Genomic DNA, 22,912 nt, shown 5'->3' with positions numbered 1-22,912 from the left:
ATTTTTCATATAGCATGGCTGTATACTTTCCGGACGGCCCTTGTATATTAATATAATGTTTGTGTATTTGAGCAAGGAAACACATGCAGATGAGTATATAATTATGTACCTTCCCTTTTTTGTGTAGAGTTTTCTATTATTTCGCTAGTTTCAATGAAAAGGCATTACATTTGCAATCTCAACAACAGGGAAATTTTTAATTTGAGAGAGTAAGTGGGGTAATTGGAAGGGAAAGGAACGCTGGTCTCCTGGCCGTTTTGTGTGCGCTCCTCTTACAGATAGTGCGGCGACCCAGGAGTCGCATCTATACAGGGGATTACAGTAACCCGCTTGTCAGCGATGAGTCAGACTGCGTGGTGCTGATGCTGCTGCCATTTCATCACCTTTGCGAGCACAGTATCCATCCCTCTGCTCTCCCAGCGCCTGGGCCTACCTCGCTTTGGGCTCCCTGGCCAGCGATGCACTCACGGCTGAGCTACATCGGTCACAGCTGAGCTCTCCGAGGTTTAGGCGGGGCGCCCCCTCCCGCCGTCCCGGTCGGAGCCAAGGAAATCCGCGAGCTGAGGCCATGGAGGCCATCTGGCTGTATCAGTTTCGGCTCATTGTCATCGGGGATTCCACGGTGGGCAAGTCCTGTCTGATCCGCCGCTTCACCGAGGGTCGCTTTGCCCAGGTTTCGGACCCCACAGTGGGGGTGGATTTTTTCTCCCGCTTGGTGGAGATCGAGCCGGGAAAACGCATCAAGCTCCAGATCTGGGATACCGCGGGACAAGAGAGGTTCAGGTGGGAGCGTAGCCCGGGCCCGCGGGCAGTGGGAGGGTATTTGGGGCTTGCAGCCGCTGGGGAGAAAAGACTTCCTGATCCTAGTCGCGGTCCAGGGGGGCGACACCAAGGGTCTGGAGGGGAACCCCACCTTTGGCTAACTAGTTCAGTGCAAGGAAAGGAACGCCCTGTCAGGGAAGGCCAGTCAATAACACACGTTAGCCAAACGTGGTTAATAAACTAGCTGGAATTGATCACTGCAATTCATCAATCTCAGTCCCTGTGTGACATACTTTTAAAAATGTTCCCAGGTTGTCCTAACATAACGCAGAGATATAGATACACAGATGATATAGATGGAGATAGACATGTGTATTATAATTTATTTCTATAACTTCCTATCTATATACATACATATGCTAATAACATATGGCCTAACACACAAGAAATAACCAGATACTGATGAATTGATTGATTACTTCTTACAACCACAATACAGTCATCACCTACTATGTGCCAGACACTGGTTTGTTTCTGGGGAAACAGCAATGAAATTCACACAACAGGATGCCATCTAATCAAAACAGACAAAGCCCCTTCCCTCTAGGAACTTCTGTGTTAACATAATTGGGGGAAAGAGATACTGTAACACTTGGTAGGTAATGAGTAATCAAGGAATATGTTTAATTTTCTCTTACAACCCTTTTCTTCTCCTTTGTAGCATGTATTATTAATAGTTATATATGGACACAGAGGACACAGGGTTAACTGGAAAAGATGAGGCCACATGAGTATGACTGCCCAAGCAAAGACAGGAAATGCCCAGAACCCTAAAGTCAAATAGAGCAGCTGGAACCACATCAAGAGTCCATGTTTATGATCATTTCCCCATTTATCTATCCAACACTAATTGAGGATAAAAGATACTTGTTAGGTAATTGAAGAGGGGTAGACAGAAGACGTAATTACAAACTTAAGTGGTCTCCAATTCCCCACTTCCACAAACAACACTGTGCCAAACATCCTTGTAACAGGTTCACTTTGAACTTTTTTTTTTGTGGTTTTTGGCCGGGGCTGGGTTTGAACCTGCCACCTCTAGCATATGGGACCTGTGCCCTACCCCTTTGAGCCACAGGTGCTGCCCGAACTTTGAACTTTTGACAGCATTTCTATTAAGTCAAGAAAGGTATCTTCTAGATGTTTGTTGCAATTTCTTTCTGTTTGAACATCCTGTTCATATCCACTGCTTATTATTTCTTGGGCAATATGTATTTCTAAGAGTTCTTTACAGATGAACAATATTAGCCCTTTTCTCTTGTGTGTGTCATAAGATATATTCCCAGCTTGTCATTTGTCATTTCACATTAAGAAATATCTTGGTGTAGGGAACATTTTAAGTTTTATGTAGACGTACATCATGCTTACAAAAGGCTTAATTTTTTTGATAAATAAAATTAATGTAATAATACAGGGTGTCCCAAAGGTCACCCTGTAGGAAAAAAGGAAAATTATAGCTAAATGTACCTTTACTTACAAAATACCTGTATTAATTACAAAATTTTATAAGTGGTCAACACATGGAGAATTTTTTGTAAATGTTTGATGAAATTTGGCAATCAATATTTACAAATAAAGGTACATTTAGCAACAATTTCCCATTTCCTCTATGTATGGCAACTTTGGGGGTGAACTTTGGGACACCTTGTATATTCTAGAGTTTCGAAAGGGATCTATAGCTTGTTTATTGATTTCTTGAAATGAGCTCTTTGCAGATCAAACCTTTTGTTCATGTCTAATTTTCTTGTATACCCACCAGTCTCCATAATTCTTTTAAGTGAAAGGGAATTACAAATGTTCTCAGCCCCCAGGGCTGATTTGCCTGGTTCTGGAGGCTTGAATTCATTTCTTGTTAACATTGAGTCATTTTCTGTAAGCCTTAAACTATCGAGTCCCTCATTGTCTATCTTTTTCATCAAGAAAACCTAAAAGTAGACCTAGATCCCCAAATCACAGTAGTCTAATAAACTGATTGTAGAGGAAAATAGATCTATACCTTCCCAAAAGCAAAGTACCATAATGTCCATTTAGAAGGAGGCTCTTCAAATCAAGAAATTAAAATATGTGTGAGGTTTTTCCTGTTTAAGAAGTACAACCAATGTATAACAGGTTTTAGAAAAATTCTAAATATAATTTAGATAATTATTATTTTAAGGGGCAGCTTTGGCTATTTAGGTGATTTTTTCCAAGTGGTGGCTCCTGAGTTGGTCTCTGTGAAATGTGTCGGGAAGTAAGGCTGACCCTTCAGAGGCACTTGGCCCTTGAACCTTTCACCGTCCTAATTTTTCCCATTCCTACAAGGCCTGGAAAAGAAAAAACAAAATACCAAAATTATGTTTCTCCTTACAGAAGAAATTGAGGACCTATGTTAGATAATAATATTAATAATAGTAATGGAAAAGAGAATCATGTTAATGATGATAAATGGAAAAAATGGAGTATACTGCAAGATACATATATACTTATAAATGTCTTTTAAGTATCATACATCCATTCTATTTTTTTAAAATCCTGTTTGAAGTACTAGCATTTGTCAAGAACTCTCCATTGCACAGAACATCTTAACATCAATTATTTCAGAAGGCAGAACTATGTCTAAGTCTCCCCCCCTCTAAATCTGAAAACAGGAAATAGGACTCAATCATCACCTAAGGCAGCAGTTCTCAACCTGTGGGTCACGACCCCTTTGTAACAATGAAAATACATCGGGGCATTAGGAAGGTTGAGAACCACTGACCTAAGGTCACTTTCCAGTGATCAATCAAGGGAAAATCCTAGAAAATTTATGAGCATGCATTTCTGGAAGACACTATTTCAAAGTTTTTCCCAATTGAAAACTCACATATCATTATTATTATGGAATGGCATTTTTATTCCATTGTTTAAAGAAAGAAAATCACGTTTACTAAAGGACTGTGTCACTAAGCAGGAACACTAGAATACAATGAATTCATTGACATGCAGAAGTTCTGGCACAGCCTTTATTCTTTACTTCTTTCTTGTGTTTTAGATCCATCACTCGCGCCTACTACAGGAACTCAGTAGGTGGTCTTCTCTTATTTGACATTACCAACCGCAGGTCCTTCCAGAATGTCCATGAGTGGTTAGAAGAGACCAAAGTACACGTTCAGCCCTACCAAATTGTATTTGTTCTGGTGGGTCACAAGTGTGACCTGGATACACAGAGGCAAGTGACTCGCCACGAGGCCGAGAAACTGGCTGCTGCATACGGCATGAAGTACATTGAAACGTCAGCCCGAGATGCCATTAATGTGGAGAAAGCCTTCACAGACCTGACAAGAGACATATATGAGCTGGTTAAAAGGGGGGAGATTACAATCCAGGAGGGCTGGGAAGGGGTGAAGAGTGGGTTTGTACCAAATGTCGTTCACTCTTCAGAAGAGGTTGTCAAATCAGAGAGGAGATGTTTGTGCTAGTCAGCCCTTTTATTTCTAAAACGTGCTGTCCCACGTGAACTGAAAAGTGAGCGAAAGAAATAGAATCCTTGTATGACTAAAGAGAACTCAACTACCATTTGGATACAAAGTGAGCCTCCTTCCTGTGGGGGTTCTGACAGGCTCATGTATGGGTGTATGGAGGAGCCTGGGTGCTTTGACCAAGGGACTAAATTGTTGACATGGGCTGAGCCAGGCACTGTTGTGGCCCATGCTGGGCAGTGGCTTCTCCATGTGCCATTTGTGGACCACATGTTAAGAACCTGGGCTTCAGGAAGTTAGGTCCCAGGAAAACATATCTATAGACAGGATAACTGTTCCTTGGTATTTCAGCTCATTCATAGGTCATGAACATAAAGAAATATGGAAAGAGGGGAAGTATCACCTTGGGAACAATTAGCATAACAAAAAACTGTGAGATTAGTTTATTCAGTGGGCATATTCAAATGTGTATGCTGGGTTTGGTTAAAAGGTACCAATTACATTCTAACTACTCACCTGTAAAATGAGGGGCTAAGAGCCCTTTCAAGGTCTGGTGTCTGAGTGAAAATTATGTGACTGCAAAAAGAGAGGCTTATCTATACAGTTATTATCACTTTGAGAAAATGTACACCCTTGTGATAGAATTGCCAACTGTATGAAAAAAACTGTCCCATTCAAATTACCCTGTAAGTAGAGGAGAGAACCACTGTAACCCAAACATCACACTCTATTTTGCCTCTGATCATGCCTGGGCTTTCACTGCACTGGAAGCAATAAACTACCTGCCTGCTTCTTCAGGCACCTGAAGGCAACATCACATGGATTTGCCTCTGAAAAGCTCCCTGAGGCAAAAGCTCATCCTACCTGCCGAAAAGGAGGCATTGTAATCCTTAAAAGCAAGTTAGTTATTTAGCTACTTATTTGATCATCATAACAGAACAATGAGGTTTTTTGTTCCCGTTTTACAGAATAGTAAGGAAGAGCCAGGAGACTCACTTGGTCAAGGTCAAGGAGTCCTGACTCCTAGTTCTCTTCTTTTCGCTGCATTATCCTGCTGTCAAATGAAAAAAAAATTACTAATTTGTTTTCTTTGGAAGAGATGTGACTGTACAATAAATGGTCTCTACATGTCAGGATATGTTTTCTTTATTGATTACAACTCAGCTACAATCCTGAGGGTACCTGACAAGGAATTCAAAGGTAAAGCCTATTCAGGTATTATTGACAAGAGGGCTTTAACCAAGTGAATAATTGCACAACTAAAAACACATTAGAACTGTGTGGGCTATAAGTGTTCTTATCACTGAAACACAGTGTCCACTTTTATTGAAAAGAGCCAAATACAGCAATGGAGAGTGGGATGGGGATAAAATACTCACTCATCCCACAATGGATCTCAGCCACCTATTTGCCATATACCTACAGTGAGTTCCTGTCTACCATAGAGAGTCAGTTCTTAATTCTCAGGTGAACAAATAGCTGACTGCAATAGCAAATTGGAATGGCTGACTTGAATATTCCATTATCTTCTTGCAGAGAAGTGATTCTTTAAATTACTTTTTGGATTGCAGCCAATTCAGCTAGGCAAAAGCCATACTTTCCATAATAAGAAAGCTAATCTGATTAGAGTCAGGTTTCTCATGTCCATTGTAATAGGAAAGCCTAAGAATGGCAAGTTGCTTTGAGATATAGAATGGAACTTCCATATGAATGTGATAGAATATGAAAGTTTGGGAATTTGCTTCAGCCAGAATAAAGAAGCCAAATAATGAAAATTATGGAAGACTATTCTGCCACCCATGCCCCAAGTTGAATGAGCAAACCACCTGGACCAATTCATAGCATCAACCATCTCTATGTACATTTTCTATGACCTGACTTGGATAGGGCAATTAAGTCTCCAACTTTGTGGTTGTAGAAGGCAAATAAAAGATGCAAAATTAGATTAATACAAAATTTCATCAAATTACTATACTTAATTAGGTTTAGAAGTTTCTAAAAGCAAAATTATCCAGTGGATAAATGAGAGTTGACTGGATTCTTGTCAGTTCAAAACAGGAAAGAAACAAAACTTTTCTACAGTTTTCTTGGCTAAAATACATGATATGTACATTTTCCCCATTCCTGGCATTTTTTAGGCAGGTTTAAAAATATTCAGAATAGAACCAGCAGAAGTGGCTGAGCTTAATTGCTTAAACAACTTCTACAAACTTTAAAAATCATTTTAGTAGAATTCAGTACTGTTGTCACTGCAATAAGTGGGTTTTAGAAAATAAGTGTGAAAAAATCAGGTGTTAATATAATACTAAGGATAAAGCTTTAGAAGCTATTTTACTACATAGGTAGGGAAAAGATAAACTAACTTGTAACAAAGACTACAAGTGCATGATGGATTAGATTGTCTCATATTCCAGAATAAAATGTACTGTATACTTTTCCTCACTTTGTTGTGCACTGTAATGTGAAAAATGCTTTATTTAGCTGTATGTGAATGAAAATATGCTTGTATTTAGTAAAATGATTGAATATGTGACTGTGAGATTCCAAGTGTGTGCTGTAGCTATTTCCTCAATCTGTCACTATAACATAGCAGCCATTACCAAGGATATCCATAACATATAATATATACTATGGCCCGGTAATATAATATTCACCAGTATCTCAAAGACAAAAAAAGAATATGATTTTTGAAAGTTATATGACCATCATATTGAAAGTCACTGAGACCTCACTACTTCTTGGGCGGCCCATGCCACTTTGAAAAAAGTTGTTTCCGTCAAGCCTAAATCTTCATCATTGAAAATTTTAATCGAGGACCTCCACTCTCACCAGGTATTGTTACAATTATTGTCTTCCCTGCAAAGTCTTCTTTTTTCCAGGCTAAATTGCCTCAGCTTTTTCAAATCCTATTATGGCATGCTTTCTGTGTCAAGAGCACTTGAAGTGAGAGGCCCAGATTAGAGCACAATAGTTCAGCACATTCCCCAGGGTGGATAGTACATATCTGGGGAAGGGTAAAACAGGAAAAGATGTTTGATTCTAAGTTTGGACATAGGTAGGCTAAGCTCTGTAAAGCTTTATAACTTTTAGAGTTTGAGTGAATGGAAGAGAAGGAGGGAAAAGGAAAGAAGGAAAAGTCAACAATTTTAGAGCATTTGATATATAATAGTTTATCACTAGATAACTTCATGCAGCCCCATGGCTGTAAATACCATTTATGAGCCATGAATCTTGAATTCATATCTCTAACTTGTCTCTATCCCATGGACTCAAGACCTTATAACTAAGTGCCTACCTGACATCTCCATTTGAATGTCTATCTGGCATCACAAATTTAGCATATTTCAAACAAGCCTCCCAATCATCCTCCCCAAATGAACTCCTCCCATAGCCTTCTCCTCCTCAGTAAATGGTAACTTTGTTTTCTCATGTACTCCCACCAAAAATCTTGGAGTCATCTTTAAGTCCTCCTCTTCTTTCATAGTCTATGTCTGATCAGGAAATTAAACTGCTCTACTTTAAAAGTATAACCAGACTATGACAGCTTTTTGCCATTTTCAATGCCAACACACTGGTGCTGGCCACCATCACTTGTTACCTGAGTCATTGCTGGCACTCTTATTGTCTCCTCCCCCTCATCATTCACAGTCTATCCTCCATATAACCACTGGAGGAAGCCTGATAAAACATTGCTTATAACCGGGTGGCACCTGTGGCTCAGTGAGTAGGGCGCCGGCCCCATATGCTGAGGGTGGTGGGTTCAAACCCAGCCCCGGCCAAACTGCAACAAAAAAATAGCCGGGCGTTGTGGCGGGCGCCTGTAGTCCCAGCTGCTTAGGAGGCTGAGGCAAGAGAATCACGTAAGCCCAAGAGTTAGAGGTTGCTGTGAGCCGTGTGACGCCACGGCACTCTACCCGAGGGTGGTACAGTGAGACTCTGTCTCTACAAAAAAAAAAAAAACATTGCTTATAACCAATCATCTAGTCATTATTCTCCAGTGCTCATCTGTTTTACTCACCTTAAAATTCAAATTCCTTCCAATGACCTGCAAAAAGTCCTTAGAAATGAATTCTACACAAAGCACATTGTCACCTCTGGGCCTTTGTACTTTCTGTTTCCTGTCTATGGAATGATTTTTCTTGAGATAGCTGCATGGAGTGCTCCCTCATCAAGTTCTGGAGCCAGTATCTTCCAAAATCTGCAAGCAGCTTCCTGATCCTAGGGAAGATGTGACTCTAGAGATGATTACTGACAGCTCAACCTAGAGTCTTAATCTTTAGTCTTTCCTGGGTAACAACAAATTTTAGCACATACAGAAAAGGGAAAGGAAACTTAGAAGGACATAATGAAATCCTGGAGTGTACAGTTTTACGTAAAGTAGTGAAAGCTAGTATCAAAATACAGCAGTGGGTTCAGCAATATAAGAACTAAAATGTATCCATAGATATGAGGAAGCAGAAAATCATGAATGACCTTTGCCAAGATAGTGTTGGTAGAATGATTTCTGCCTTCACTAAGACTCTCAGGAAGCTGATGTTCTCAATTTTGTTGGATGCCCAATTCTTCTTTCAGTCTTCATCCTCTCCTTTTCATAGACAAACTTACCTATTCTTGTGACTTCAGTTACTATCTTTGCATTGCTTATTCTGAAATAAAGGACTGTAGCCAACTCTTCTGAGCATTATACCAATACAGCCAAATTGCCTACTAAACACAACCAGAAATGCCTCAAAGTCAACATATCCAATGCTAAAATCAGTATCTATCAAAATGTCCTTCATCCGGTCTTCCTCATCTCTATAAATGATACCATCCACCAACTTGCTCAGTGCAGAAATTTAGAAGTTATCCTCAATTTATCACTTCCCCTTACCTCTCATGCATACCAAATTCATCATCAAGCACTGTCAACTCTATTTGCAAAATATTATTTGCCATTTTTCTCCATCTCTATTGCTATCACCTTTGTGCAACTCTTACTTGAACTACTTTATTATCTTCATAACCAGTATCTCCACTTCTTGTTTTCACCCCATGATACATTCTCAACCTAGCAGCAAGAGTGATCTTTTCACAATCTAGATCAAGTCATTCACCTGCTTAAAACATGATTTCTCATCACATTTAGAACAAAATGCAAATAAACCTTACGTTTCTTTCTTTTTGAGACAGAGCCTCAAGCTGTCACCCTGGGTAGAGTGCCGTAGCATCACAGCTCACAGCAACCTCCAATTCTTGGGCTCAAGTGATTCTCCTGCCTCTGCATCCCAAGTAGCTGGGACTACAGGCACCTGCCACAATGCCTGGCTATTTCTTGGTTGCAGCCGCCATTCAAACCCACCAGCTCAGGTGTATGTGGCTGACGCCTTAGTTGCTTGAGCCACAGGTGCCGAGCCAACCTTACATTTCTTAACATAGCTACAAGATTCTGCTTGATCTGGCCACTGCCTACCTCTCCGATTGTGAGGTCCATAAAAGCGAAACCTTCTTCATCTTATTTACCAGTATTTCTCCAATCCCTAGCATAGATAGGAATTTAAGCAATCAATAAATACTGGAATGATTGTTGTCTTGCCCTACTTTGATCCAATGATGTTGATTCTTAGTTCACTTTAGTAAAATACACACAGGGTCCTGTCTTGAAACATTACCAAATGTATACAGCAAAAATGGCAAAGTTCTTCCCTGGAGTTCTTCTCTTATTATAATAAGCTCTGGTTGTCCACTCTCTCCCATGAGCCCTGTTTTAAACATCTTTAGGACCTTTAGACAATCAACTACTGCTCACTGTGCTATTACCTTTTTCCACATATGCTATGCTTTTTCTATAAATACATGAGGATAGGGTCTATGCCTTTTTTTTACTAATCGTATCTCCACAGGTAATTAGTGCCTGTACATATATGTCTAATGTGGTCAGGAGGAGAGTTAGTTGAAAATCTCCTAACTGATTCAACTGTATTTCCCTGTATGGACATTGCACAGCTCAGAGGGGAGCTGAGAGTTGATACTCAAAATGATGGGGCAGCTCCCCCTCTTCATGTCCCTGGCCCTCAGTATACTCCACTTCCCTGGGGTTTCCCTTTGGGTGCTTCAGGCAGCTATCTAGGGCTTTAATTATCCTTCTCTGCTATATTGTGTCAGGGGCCATGTGGCAGGAAAATGGAGGGACAAGTAGGGAATCAGTAGGGAATTCTGTGGGTTTAGTGGTACTTCCAATTCTGTTGTTCTTTCCTGATAGCCTATTGATATACATTTTTTCAGTGTCCTCAGATAGCTGCTCCACATAGACTAAGCCTTATTATAGCTATATTCAGCAGGGAAGAGAGGTTGAAGTGTGCTTCCTACATCTTACCCACAAGTCAAATCTTAGCCAATTTGTTTTTGACAATTGGGAAACAATGCTGACAGAATTGGATGTGCACATGCAAATAAATAAATGTATAGCCTCACCTCACACCAAACACAAAAATTAAGTAAAAATATTTAACAGACCTAAATGTGAGAGCTAAAACTAAAATTTCTATAAAAAATAGAAATTTAAATTAGACAAAAACACAAATAGTTTTTAAAACTAATGATATGATTTTGTCAAAATTGAAAACTTTTTGCTGTTCAAATGACTATGAAGAAAATGAAGTCAAGCCATTGACCTGGAGAAAATATTTATCTGATAATATCTGATAAAAGACTTATATCTAAAATATATAAATAACTCTCAATACTCAATAATATGAAGATAACTCAATCACCATACATGGTAAATATTAATATGAAGACCACAGAAAAAACAGATATACTTCTTGTTGTTCACTAAAAATATAATTTTGTTTCATAGCTTGAAGCTATACATATGTACGTTTCTCCCTATGCCATCTAATGTTTTCCCCTTTTTAACCCCTTTAAGCAAATTCCTATTCAACCTATGTTACCCAATTCAAATATCACCTCTTAGAAATTTTCTCCACCCTAGTTAAGTAAAATTTAGAGGTTTTTGTTTTGTGGAGATTGTATATCAAATAGAAACGCATATTCTTCCATTAGAGCAGACATCATATTTTATTATAATTGTGTCTACTACATCTGATGTTCTTTTTTTTAAAACAGAGTCTCACTTTGTCACCCTCAGTAGAGTGCCATGGCATCACAGCTCACAGCAACCTCCAGCTTTTGGCAGCTCTTGGGCTTAGGTGATTCTCTTGCCTCAGCCTCCTGAGTAACTGGAACTACAGGCGCCCGCCACAACATCCAGTTCTTGTTTTGTTACAGTTTGGCTGGGGCCAGGTTTGAAGCCACCATCCCTGGTATATGGGGCCTGCACCCTACTCACTGAGCCACAGGCACTAGCCAACATCTGATGTTCTTACAAAAACACAAACCCTTGAAGAAATGTATTCTCACTTGAGAATACCTAATCAGAGATGAAACATGAAAATAAATTTTATTTCAAAGAGGCAGTGACAAGCCAAAATGTAAAAAATGAATTTTGAATTTCAAAAGTCTCACCTTTCCTTAGGACATAACAAAATTGATGTTCACATTTCAGACCAATTATTGAACTTTGGCACTGTAAATCTCTACTACTTTCTAATAGCAATTATATATATATATATATATATATATATATACTTTTCACAACAATTTCAAGGACATTTGTCCTTATAAACTTCTTAAAGGGGAAAGACTTTTTAAACATTGAAAAATATTTTATCAGAACAGATTTCTACACAATGTTTCATTCATTCATGCAATATTTGAATTATTACTATATGCCAAGCACTGTTGTAGGTACTAGGACAGAAGAATAGAACAAAAATTCCTGCCCTCACATAATTTACATTCTAGGGTGAAGAGACAGATAAAAAATAAATGTAATATGTAGCATGTCAGATAGTGATAGTAGTGTAAACACATAATTCATCAGCCAAGCTGGGACACTACTGAAAGTAGAAAGGGGAGCTGAAAATAACTAATAGGTGTTTTAACTCCTCTACAACAGGAATGAACCAGGTTGCCTCTGGCAAACCATGACATACAATTACCCTAGAGTTAAATACTAAAGGGAAAATATAGCAAAGAAGAGGGGTAATGATATGCATTTGTGTGGAGGAAAGAGCAGGCAGGGAAGTGGGAAGAAAACCAGGCAAGTATCTTAGAAACCAAAGAGGCATGGTAAAAAGAGAAGAATCAACTCTGTAAAATGATGCCACTATGTCTAATAAAATAAAAATGAAGATTAACCATTGGATCTCACAATGTGCAAGTCTGGAGCTTGACAAGAGCAACCTTTATGGAGTGTAGTAATAATCTGCATAAATTTGTCACACATGAAAAGTTTGAACAGCACTCAGGTTGTATTCCTCCCTTTCAAAAAACTTTTCCAACGTATATTCTTATTATTTGCTGTTTAAATGATTCTTTCATTGGTCATTAGTGTAAGCAAGCAGTTTTCCCTGTTGTTACTAGTTACATGGAGTTTTCCCTGAACGAATTTAGGCTCCATGTATTTTCAGAAAGTCCTGATGTAACTAACTTTCACCAAGGGGAAATGGTACAGGGGTGGAGGATTGAGGTGGGAATAGAGATATGGGTCACTAGACATACAGGAAGGGGTATGGTAGGGACTAGAGTAGAAGAAAAAGGGTTCTGGACATGGTTCCAGCTTGCCTGCCTCCATTAATCTCCAGGGCCAGATTCCCTTGTTCTACTTCCCTTTTGTCTTCCAGAGCCACATTTATTGTTTTGGGACTGCCCACTCCTTCCTTAGGACAAAACTTATTTTTTCCAGGACCTTCATCCACCATCACCTGACCTGTACACACTAGCCAGAAAGTTAAAAGAGACAGTCCTAGACCTTAGTTATCTCTCAGGTAAAACAGTGGCTAAGCACAATAGAGTACAAAAAAGCAACTCCACCCAATTTTTAATCTATCACTGGTGGCAATATTTCAAGTGACACCAAATAGATGCTGAAAAGCCATCACTGTCCTTAGCTAAGTATCTCAAGAATGGTAGAAAAAGTATCCAATGTACTCAGTCTTACTACGAAAAAAGAAAGGGAAAGGGGAGATGGAGGGGAGGGTTGGGGGAAGGATGAGTGGAGGGAGAGCAATTGGTGGGACCACACCTATGGTGCATCTTATAAGGGTACATGTGAAATTTACTAAGTATAGAATATAAATGTCTAAACACAATAAGAAAACATTAACCAGTTTGATGAAAATATTTCAAATTGTATATAAAACCAGCATATTATACCCCATGATTGCATTAATGTACACAGCTATGATTTAATAAAAAAAATAGAGGACCAAATCATATGCCCCATTAAAAATAGAGATTACAAAATGTTTGAAAATAACATAAAATGGGACAAATAAAGTTATTATATAATGATAAAGGGATCAATTCATTAAGAAGATATAACAGTTGTAAATATAAATGTACCCAAGACAAGAACACATACAGATATAAAACAAATACCAATATATCTGAAAGGAGAGATGGCCATACAATAATAGTAGGGGATATCAATATCCTCTTTCAACAATGGACAGATCATTGGGACAGAAAATCAATAGGAAAACACTGGATTTGAATTACACTTCAGAACAAATGGACCTACAAGGCATATACAGAACATTCCATGCAAGAGCACTAGAATACACATCCCTCTCAATTACACAAGGAACATTATCCAGGTTAGATCATATGTTAGAGCACAAAAAAGTCTTAACAAATTTAAGAACACTGAAATCATATCAAATATCTTTTTTTTTTTTTTTTTTTTACCACAATGATATGAAAGTAGAAATCAGTAAGAGGAATTTCACAAAATTCAAAAATGTGCAAATTAAACAACATGCTCCTAAATGATCAACAGGTCAAAGAAGAAATTAAAAGGGAAATTTTAAAACATTTTTGAGATAAATAAAAATGGAAACACTACATACCAAAATTTAAGGGACACAGTTAAAGCACTTCTACCAGAGAAAAGTTTATACCAATAAACACCTACAAACATAAAGAAATATCCCAAATAAACAACCTATCATTATACCGCAGGAACTAGAAAAATAAGAACTACGGTTGAGCGTGGTGTCTCACACCCGTAATCCTAGGACTCTGGGAGGCTGAGGCAGGTGGACTGCTTGAGTTCACAGGTTTGAGACCAGCCTGAGCAACAGTGAGACCTCATCTCTAAAAATAGCTGGGCCTGTGGTGGGCCTCTGTAGTCCCAGGTACCAGGAAGGTTGAGGCAAGAGGATAGTTTGAGCCCATGAGTTTGAGGTTGCTCTGAGCTATGACCCCGCAGCTCTCTACCGAAGGGTGACAAAATAAAAGTGTCTTTTAAAAAAAAGAAAAGAAAAAGGAAAAATAAGAATTAAGCCTAAAGTTATTAGGAAGAAGGAAGATGAAAACAGAAATAAATGAAATACAAACTAGAAAAACAATCAAAAAGATCAACAAAACTAAGAATTAGTGTTTTGAAAAGACCAAAAAAATTGGCAAACATTTAGCAAGATTAACTTTTTTAAAAGAAGACAAAAATAAATAAAATCAGAAATGAGGAGGCACTATTACATTGATGTGAACAATTATACACCAACAAAATGGATAATCTAGAAGAGATGAATATACTGTGTTCCTAGAAATACAGGGTATCCATAAAGTTTATGTGCAATTTTCAATTGTATAGACACCCTGTATATAACCTACCAATACTAAATATTCAAGAAATAGTCTCACATCAAACAAAAGCTCAGGGCCTGATGACTTAATTACTGAATTCTACCAAACACTTAAAGAAGAACTGAAATCAATACTTCTCAAATTCTTCCAAAAAATTGGAGGAGAGGAAATATTTCCAAATTTATTTCACAAGAACAGTATTTCCCTAATCTGAAAACCAGATAAGGACAATGCAAGAAAATTATAGGTCAATATCCATGATGAACATTTATGCAACAATTTTCAACAAAATACTAGCAAAGCAAATTGAATAGCACATTAAAAGGATCATTCACTACAATCAAGTGGGATTTATCCCTGGATGAAAGGGATACAAATCAAAAAATTAAATACACCACATTAACAGAAGAATAAAAACCATATGATCATCTCAATGGTGGCAAAATTCAATATCCTTCAGAATAAAAATTCTCAACAAATTAAGAAGGAATGTATCTCAACACAAATAAATGCCATATATGACAAACCTACAGCTAACATCATACTTAATGCTGAAAAGTTGAAAGCTTTTCCTCTAAGATCAGGAACAAGACAAGGATGCCCACTCTCCCTATTTTCATTCAACATACTAGTGGAAGTCCTAGACATAACCATTAGTTAAGTAAAATAAATAAAGGACATCCATGTCAGAAAGGAAGAAATTAAACTGTCTGTTTGTAGATGACTTGATCTTATATATAGAAACCCTAAAGATTGCACCAAAAAATTCAGGAAAGTTGCATGATACAAAAATCAACATATTAAACAGTACCATTTCTATATGCTAACAATGAACTATCTGAAAAAGAAATCAAGAAAACAATTCCATTTCCAACAGGAAAATTCTTTCACTCCTGGAGGTGAAAGATCTATACACTGAAAACTACAAAAAATTGATAAAAGAAATTGAAGGCAGAGAAATAAATGGAAAGCTATCCTATGTTCATAAATTAGAAGAATTAATATTCTTAAAATATTCTTAATAAATTCCATATTATCTAAAGCAATGTGTAGAATCAATGCAATCACTATCAAATTTCCAATGACATTTTCCACAAAAAAGGAAAAATAATTCTAAAATATATATCAAACCACAAAGACCCCAAATAGCTAAAACAATCTTTAGCAAAGTAAAAAGGCAGAGGCATCATACTACCTGATTTCAAAATCAACTACAAAGCTATAGTAAATAAAACAAAAAGGTATTAGCATAAAAACAAACATGTAGACCAATGGAACAGAATAAAGAGTCCAGAAGTAAATACATTTTCAACAATGGTTCCAAGAACATAAAATGAGGAAAAGAAACTCTCTCTGATAAATGATGCTGAGGAGACTGAATACCCATGCAGAATGATATTGGACCACTATCTCACTTCATACATGATAAGTTACTCAAAATGCATTAAAGAAATTAAAATGTAAAAACTAGAAGGAGAAAAGCTTAATGACATTGGCCTGGCAATGATTTTTTTTTTAATATGACTCTAAAAGCACAGGCAATAAAAGCTAATATAGACATATGGGATTACATCAAATTAAAAAGCTTCTGCACAGTAAACAATCAACAAAGTAAAGGGATGACCTACAGAAGAGAATATATTTGCAAACTATACTTTTGATAAGGGGTTAATATCCAAAATACAGAAGAAAGTCAATCAGCACAATAGTAAAAAACCCAAATTACTAGTTTAAAAATGGGCAAAGGCCCTCAACAGATACTTCTCAAGACATACAATAGCCAAGTGGTATATTAAAAAAAAAAAGTTTTAAATCACTAATCATCAGGGAAATGCAAATCAAAGGCACAATGAGATTATCATCCCACACCTGTCAGAATAGCTATTATCAAAAAGACAAAAGATAACAAATGTTGGTGAGGATTTGGAGAAAAGGGAATCCTGGTATGTTGTTATTAAATGTCTGTAAATTAGTATAGATCATTATAGTAAGCAGTATGGGGGTTTCTCAAAAAATTAAAAATAGAACTCTATATGATCCAGCAATCCCATACGGGGCATATATCCAAAGGATACAAAATCAGTATGTTAAAGAGACATATGCACCGCCATGTTCACTACAGCATTATTCACAAAGCCATGATATGTAATCAATCTAATTGCGTCCATCAACAGGTAACTGGATATAAAAATGCAGTGCGCACACACACACACACCATGGAACACTATTCAGCATTAAAAAGAAGAAAACCCTATCATTTGACAACATGGATGAGCCTGGAGGACATTATGGTTATGAAGTAAGCCACGGAACAGAAAGACAAATTCCATATGAATCACTTATATGTGTAATTCCAAAAACAACAAATTCATAGAATCAGAGAGTAAAATAGTAAAATGGTTCCCCAGTGATCACCATATGCTGGGGAATGCAAGGATTGGGGCAAGGTTGGTCAAAGAACACAAAATTTGTTATGAGGATTAAGTTCTATGAGTCTATTGGACAACATGGAGACTATAGTTGATAACAATGTATTGTGTTATACTTGAAAATTGCTGAATTATTTTAGGTGTTGTTGCATCAAAAAATAGTATGTAAGGTAATGCATATGTTATATAGGCTTGACTTTGCCATTCTACAACATATACATGCATTTAAACATCACGTATACTACAAATATGTGCCATTTTTACTTGTCAATTAAGCTATCTCTAAAACACTTGACTGAGAAGAATTATCCGATGTAGTCCATGGGCTGAAGTAGCTGAGGATGTGAGGACTGAGGTAAAGACAAGAGATTATTGTCCACTGACCTTTCCCATTTTTATATTTCCACTCTCTAGAATCCACAGCTTTGATCTATGGGAAACAAACTAATTCAAAGATGGACTTACTCAAAGAACTAAAAAATTTAGAAGAAATTTCCTTTTTGATCATTGTCTATCTCCATTTAAAGTATCCCCATAATGCAAATAGAGTTTCCGCACAATCAACTAAAACATAAAATAATTGAAAACTATGGTCGAGGCATGATACTTTATAAACAAACTACTCAAAAACACCATGCACACCTGGTCCATCCTCTTTGTTTAATGTAATTATAACCAAATCTTATATCCAACAAGAGAGGGACAAAAACAAAAGTTATTTCCTTTATTTGAACTTCAGAGTACAATCCACATGAATTTTCATGTTTAGATGAAACCCCAGGTCCTCTTTTGCTAACAGCCCAAATCTAAAAGCAATTGTGTGCACATAATACGTGAATCAATTTCTCCAACCTTGGACACTACAATCTCTAACTGGTACCTTCTCACAACTGGTTATGTAAGAAGTTCTCCCTGGGTAGAGAAAAGAGTATTAATGAATAGAAAATGTTAATTAGCAAGCCTATCTATCCCATGACATTGGTTGTAGTTATTGCTTAGTTTTGGCCACAAGCCTATAAAGCTTGCACTCTTCAAAGACATCATAGCTTAACTAAACTTATAGCACCACTTGTTGGGTTTATGTACAAAAAAGTTTTCCAATCCATTATGTTAAGAAACTTTGGAGACTAACTACTTCAGTCTCCTGGCTGATGGCCTTACTTTCATCTAATCTAGACAAAAATGCTTCCATTCAGCACTTTAAAATATCTAAACCTTTTGTGTCAAGGCAGTTATTACACAAGGGGCCTTAGAAGAGACTGAAAAAAATATGCAAGCCTATGTCAAAAACCAAGCCATAGAACATCCAACAGGTTATGAGTAATATATCCCAAACCCCTCTTTCTAGGTGTGACCCTGCCTTGGATTAGCTTTCTAGTTTCATTCCCTTGGAAACCTGATGACAGTGGAGCACAAGCTGTGTGATCAGAAGAGCCTGCTTCTGATAAAATGCCTTGGGAGGTATCCCTGTCCAAGCTGAGAGGGCTGGGAGGGAATGTGTCACAGCTTGGGGAGTATACTACTTGTTCCTGGTTTCTGTTGGAAATGCTAAGAACTGTTAAAGAGGGAGTGGTCCTTATGACTTCTAAAGCCAGGGTGACTCCTGCAAACTTTTGTGTGGTCTGTGTGGATTTCTGTGGCAATTCCCAAGGAAGAACTGTGCCTAAAACTGCCTTCTGCGATGTTATCTTGCCTGCCCCTTGTCAGGCAAGTTTACAGAGTAAACTAGTATCCAATGTGGTCTTTCCAAGTCTTGGGAGTTTCCACAGTTGAATACAACACCAGTTGTGATGGGTGTTGCAGAAACACTCAGTAGTGTCTTTGATGAAGACAAACCTTTACAAAATGGTTTAAGACACCCAAAGGTGGCGGCGCCTGTGGCTCAAAGGAGTAGGGCGCCGGCCCCATATGCCGGAGGTGGTGGGTTCAAACCCAGCCCCGGCCAAAAACTGCAAAAAAAAAAAAAAAAAAAAAAAAAAAAAAGACACCCAAAGGTATCATTGAGGTTTTGGACTGAGAATAGCAAATATAAAGAGAAAGGGATTAACTTTAACATTTTCATTAAACTTAGCTATTTCCAAATAAAAGAGCAAAACATCATGGTACAGTGGGAGGAAATCTGCTCAGAAGCAAAATGTGGCCTGGAATAAGGTGCTTCTCCCTAAATATATCATTGTCTTTATATGGAAGATGAAAGGTAGGGGCAGCAGGGGAAAAACATAAGTTTAGAAAAATGTTACATAACGAACAACAGCTAGAGAAAACAAAACGGTCAGTTTGGTTTGTGTGTGTTTTAAAATGTCAAACCTACAAATGATACCCATAATTTACAACTTAAGTTTTTGACTGTTGATCTTAGTTAACAATGTTTCATTTCCCAACATACACAAATACTCATCAGCCTCACATTCTACCTAACAAAATACTCTCAGTTAACCCCGGTAATAAAATGCTATCTTTGACTCCATAATACCATTTTTGGTAATCTGTTCTCAGGAAAATACAAAATACAAGAAAAAGCCTTATGTAAAAACATGAACTGATGAATTTTTAAAAACAACTCAAATAGCTAATTGTAGAATGACAATTCACTATGGTTCATCCGTTAGAATACTATGATGTAACTAGTAAAATGATGTTAATAACCAAGTTTTACATTCATTAAGTGAAGAAAATAGGATGAAAATTACAAAGCCAAAAATCATTTCAACTGTTTTTAAAAAATCTGTGCACAAAAAAGAAATAGAAGACATAGAAATGTTAAGGGGGACAGCAAGTAGAACTTACCATCTTTTTTTTCCCTTTTTTCTAAATGTTCTTAAATGAATGTGTTTTAATTACAATGCAAAGTATCTAAATTTAGGTTGCATTTCCAACACATTTGTTACTCAGAATCAAGTTTACAGCCAATTTTTTGCCTATATCCTCTCTTAGTATGCTATAGTAATATTAAGCTTGAAAATATGTCAAATTAGGATGGTTATGATATTCTGGAAATGTAGACCATTGTTAACAGAAAATAATCTGGCAGAAGCAAGATTTAATATCTTTATTTAATTAATAGAGCCTAATACTATTTTTGACAGATATTGGGTGTTCATAAATATCTGTTAATTAACTTAATTTCTACCCTGTAATTTGCATCGCTAAAGGACTTTGTTTCTTTATATTTCTTACAGTCACCTAAAAATTTATATTTAGACTCACGGACTTAAACTAAGACAAAATAAAGATCTTTGGAACAAATTATTCCTGTTCTAATATTAACAGAAATTTTGCACTAATATACTTACCATAATAAAATATGAGGAAAAAAGAGCACATGATCTCAAGATGACTATAAATCTCAAATTCTAAATTATGGGAATTTATAATTGTGAAAGAAAAACTGAATCAAGAAACTTGTGGTACCTTTTTGATTAACATCTCAACTGTTTGCTTACCTATATTCCCTTCAAGGGGACTTTATGTTGATTTTACAAATATAAGTTCTCAAAACATGCTAGTAATAGGTATAAGTAAATAAACATTACAAACATGTAAAAAGATTCATATTAACTCTAAAAATATGTTATTGTCTGAACATCTGTCACCCCAAAATTTGTATGCTGAAATCCTAACTCCCAAGGTGATAGCAAAAGGAGGTGGGGCCTTTTCCTAGGTAAGTACATCATGAGGGCAGAGCCCAAGGGAACTCATACATTCCCTCCCTCCATGTGAGGGCACAGTGAGAAGACACAATCTATGAAGCAGGAAATGAGTCCTCTCCAGACACTGAATTTGTGGGTGCCTTTATATTGGACTTCCCAGCCTCCAGAACTATGAATAATAAATTTCTGTTGTTTATAAGCTACCCAGTCCATGATATTCTGCAACAGCAGCCCAAATGCATTTAAGACAAAAGAGTAACATGAAAAAAGTGCTGTGCATGGAATAAAAGTTGAACTCAGTAACAATAGGAATCTGCATACTCATACAAAAACATGGAAGTTAAATAACCTTATACTGACTGATAGCTGGGTCAGAGATGAGATTAAGAAGGAAATTGCCAAATTTATGGAACAAAACGACAATGAAGACACGAATTATCAGAACCTCTGAGATACCGCAAAGGCAGTCCTAAGAGGGAAATTTATAGCACTGCAAGCCTTCCTCAAGAGAACGGAAAGAGAGGAAGTTAACAACTTAATGGGACATCTCAAGCAACTGGAAAAGGAAGAACATTCCAACCCCAAACCCAGTAGAAGAAAAGAAATAACCAAAATTAGAGCAGAATTAAATGAAATTGAAAACAAAAGAATTATACAACAGATCAATAAATCAAAAAGTTGGTTTTTTGAAAAGGTCAATAAAATAGATAAACCTTTGACTAACCTAACCAGGAAAAAAAGAGTAAAATCTCTAATCTCATCCATCAGAAACAACAAAGACGAAATAACAACAGACTCGTCAGAAATTCAAAAAAATCCTTAATGAATATTACAAGAAACTGTATTCTCAGAAATATGAAAATCTGAAGGAAATTGACCAATACTTGGAAGCACGTCACCTTCCAAGACTTAGCCAGAATCAAGTGGAAATGTTGAACAGGCCAAGATCAAGTTCTGAAATAGCATCAACCATACAAAATCTCCCTAAAGAGAAAAGCCCGGGTCCAAGTGGCTTCATGTCAGAATTCTACCAAACCTTTAAAGAGGAACTAGTACCTATATTACTCAACCTGTTCCAAAAGGTAGAAAAAGAAGGAATACTACCCAACACGTTCTACGAAGCAAACATCACTTTGATCCCCAAACCAGGAAAAGACCCAACAAGAAAAGAAAATTATAGACCAATATCACTAATGAATATAGATGCAAAAATATTCAACAAGATCCTAACAAACAGAATCCAGCAACACATCAAACAAATTATACATCATGACCAAGTCGGTTTTATCTCAGGGTCTCAAGGCTGGTTCAATATATGTAAATCTATAAGTATAATTCAGCACATAAACAAATTAAAAAACAAAGACCATATGATTCTCTCAATTGATGCAGAAAAAGCTTTTGATAATATCCAGCATCCTTTCATGATCAGAACACTTAAGAAAATTGGTATAGAAGGGACATTTCTTAAACTGATAGAGGCCATCTACAGCAAACCCACAGCCAATATTGTATTGAATGGAGTTAAATTGAAATCATTTCCACTCAGATCAGTAACCAGGCATGGTTGCCCATTGTCTCCATTGCTCTTTAACATTGTAATGGAAGTTTTAGCCACCAAAATTAGGGAAGAAAAGGCGATCAAGGGTATCCATATAGGGTTAGAAGAGATCAAACTTTTCCTCTTCACAGATGATATGATTGTCTATCTGGAAAACACCAGGGATTCTACTACAAAACTTTTAGAAGTGATCAAGAAATACAGCAGCGTCTCAGGTTACAAAATCAACATTCATAAATCGGTAGTCTTTATATATACCAACAATAGTCAAGCTGAAAAAACAGTGAAGGACTCTATTCCATTCGCAGTAGTGCCAAAGAAGAT

General features: G+C 37.1%; 1 protein-coding gene across 1 annotated transcript; it reads left to right on the top strand.

Moving 5' to 3' along the window:
* The first annotated feature begins 269 nt into the window (after positions 1-269).
* Positions 270-4,328, top strand: RAB39B (RAB39B, member RAS oncogene family). The gene is made up of 2 exons (XM_053579658.1): positions 270-783; positions 3,830-4,328. The coding sequence occupies exons 1-2, from the start codon at positions 569-571 to the stop codon at positions 4,254-4,256; spliced, it is 642 nt and encodes a 213-aa protein (XP_053435633.1). The 5' UTR covers positions 270-568; the 3' UTR covers positions 4,257-4,328.
* The last annotated feature ends 18,584 nt before the right edge of the window (positions 4,329-22,912 follow it).

Source organism: Nycticebus coucang, chromosome X, assembly GCF_027406575.1.
Source record: "Nycticebus coucang isolate mNycCou1 chromosome X, mNycCou1.pri, whole genome shotgun sequence".
NCBI classification, from domain to species: domain Eukaryota; kingdom Metazoa; phylum Chordata; class Mammalia; order Primates; family Lorisidae; genus Nycticebus; species Nycticebus coucang.
Note: the sequence above shows the minus strand (reverse complement) of the source record. Positions and strands in the feature narration are given on the sequence as shown.

What these genes read in the sequence shown, in the direction of transcription:
- RAB39B (XM_053579658.1), top strand. Translation starts at nt 569, where the DNA reads ATGGAGGCCATCTGGCTGTATCAGTTTCGGCTCATTGTCATCGGGGAT. An exon ending in GCGGGACAAGAGAGGTTCAG is followed by an intron (nt 784 to 3,829) that starts GTGGGAGCGTAG and finishes CTTGTGTTTTAG; the next exon opens with ATCCATCACTCGCGCCTACT.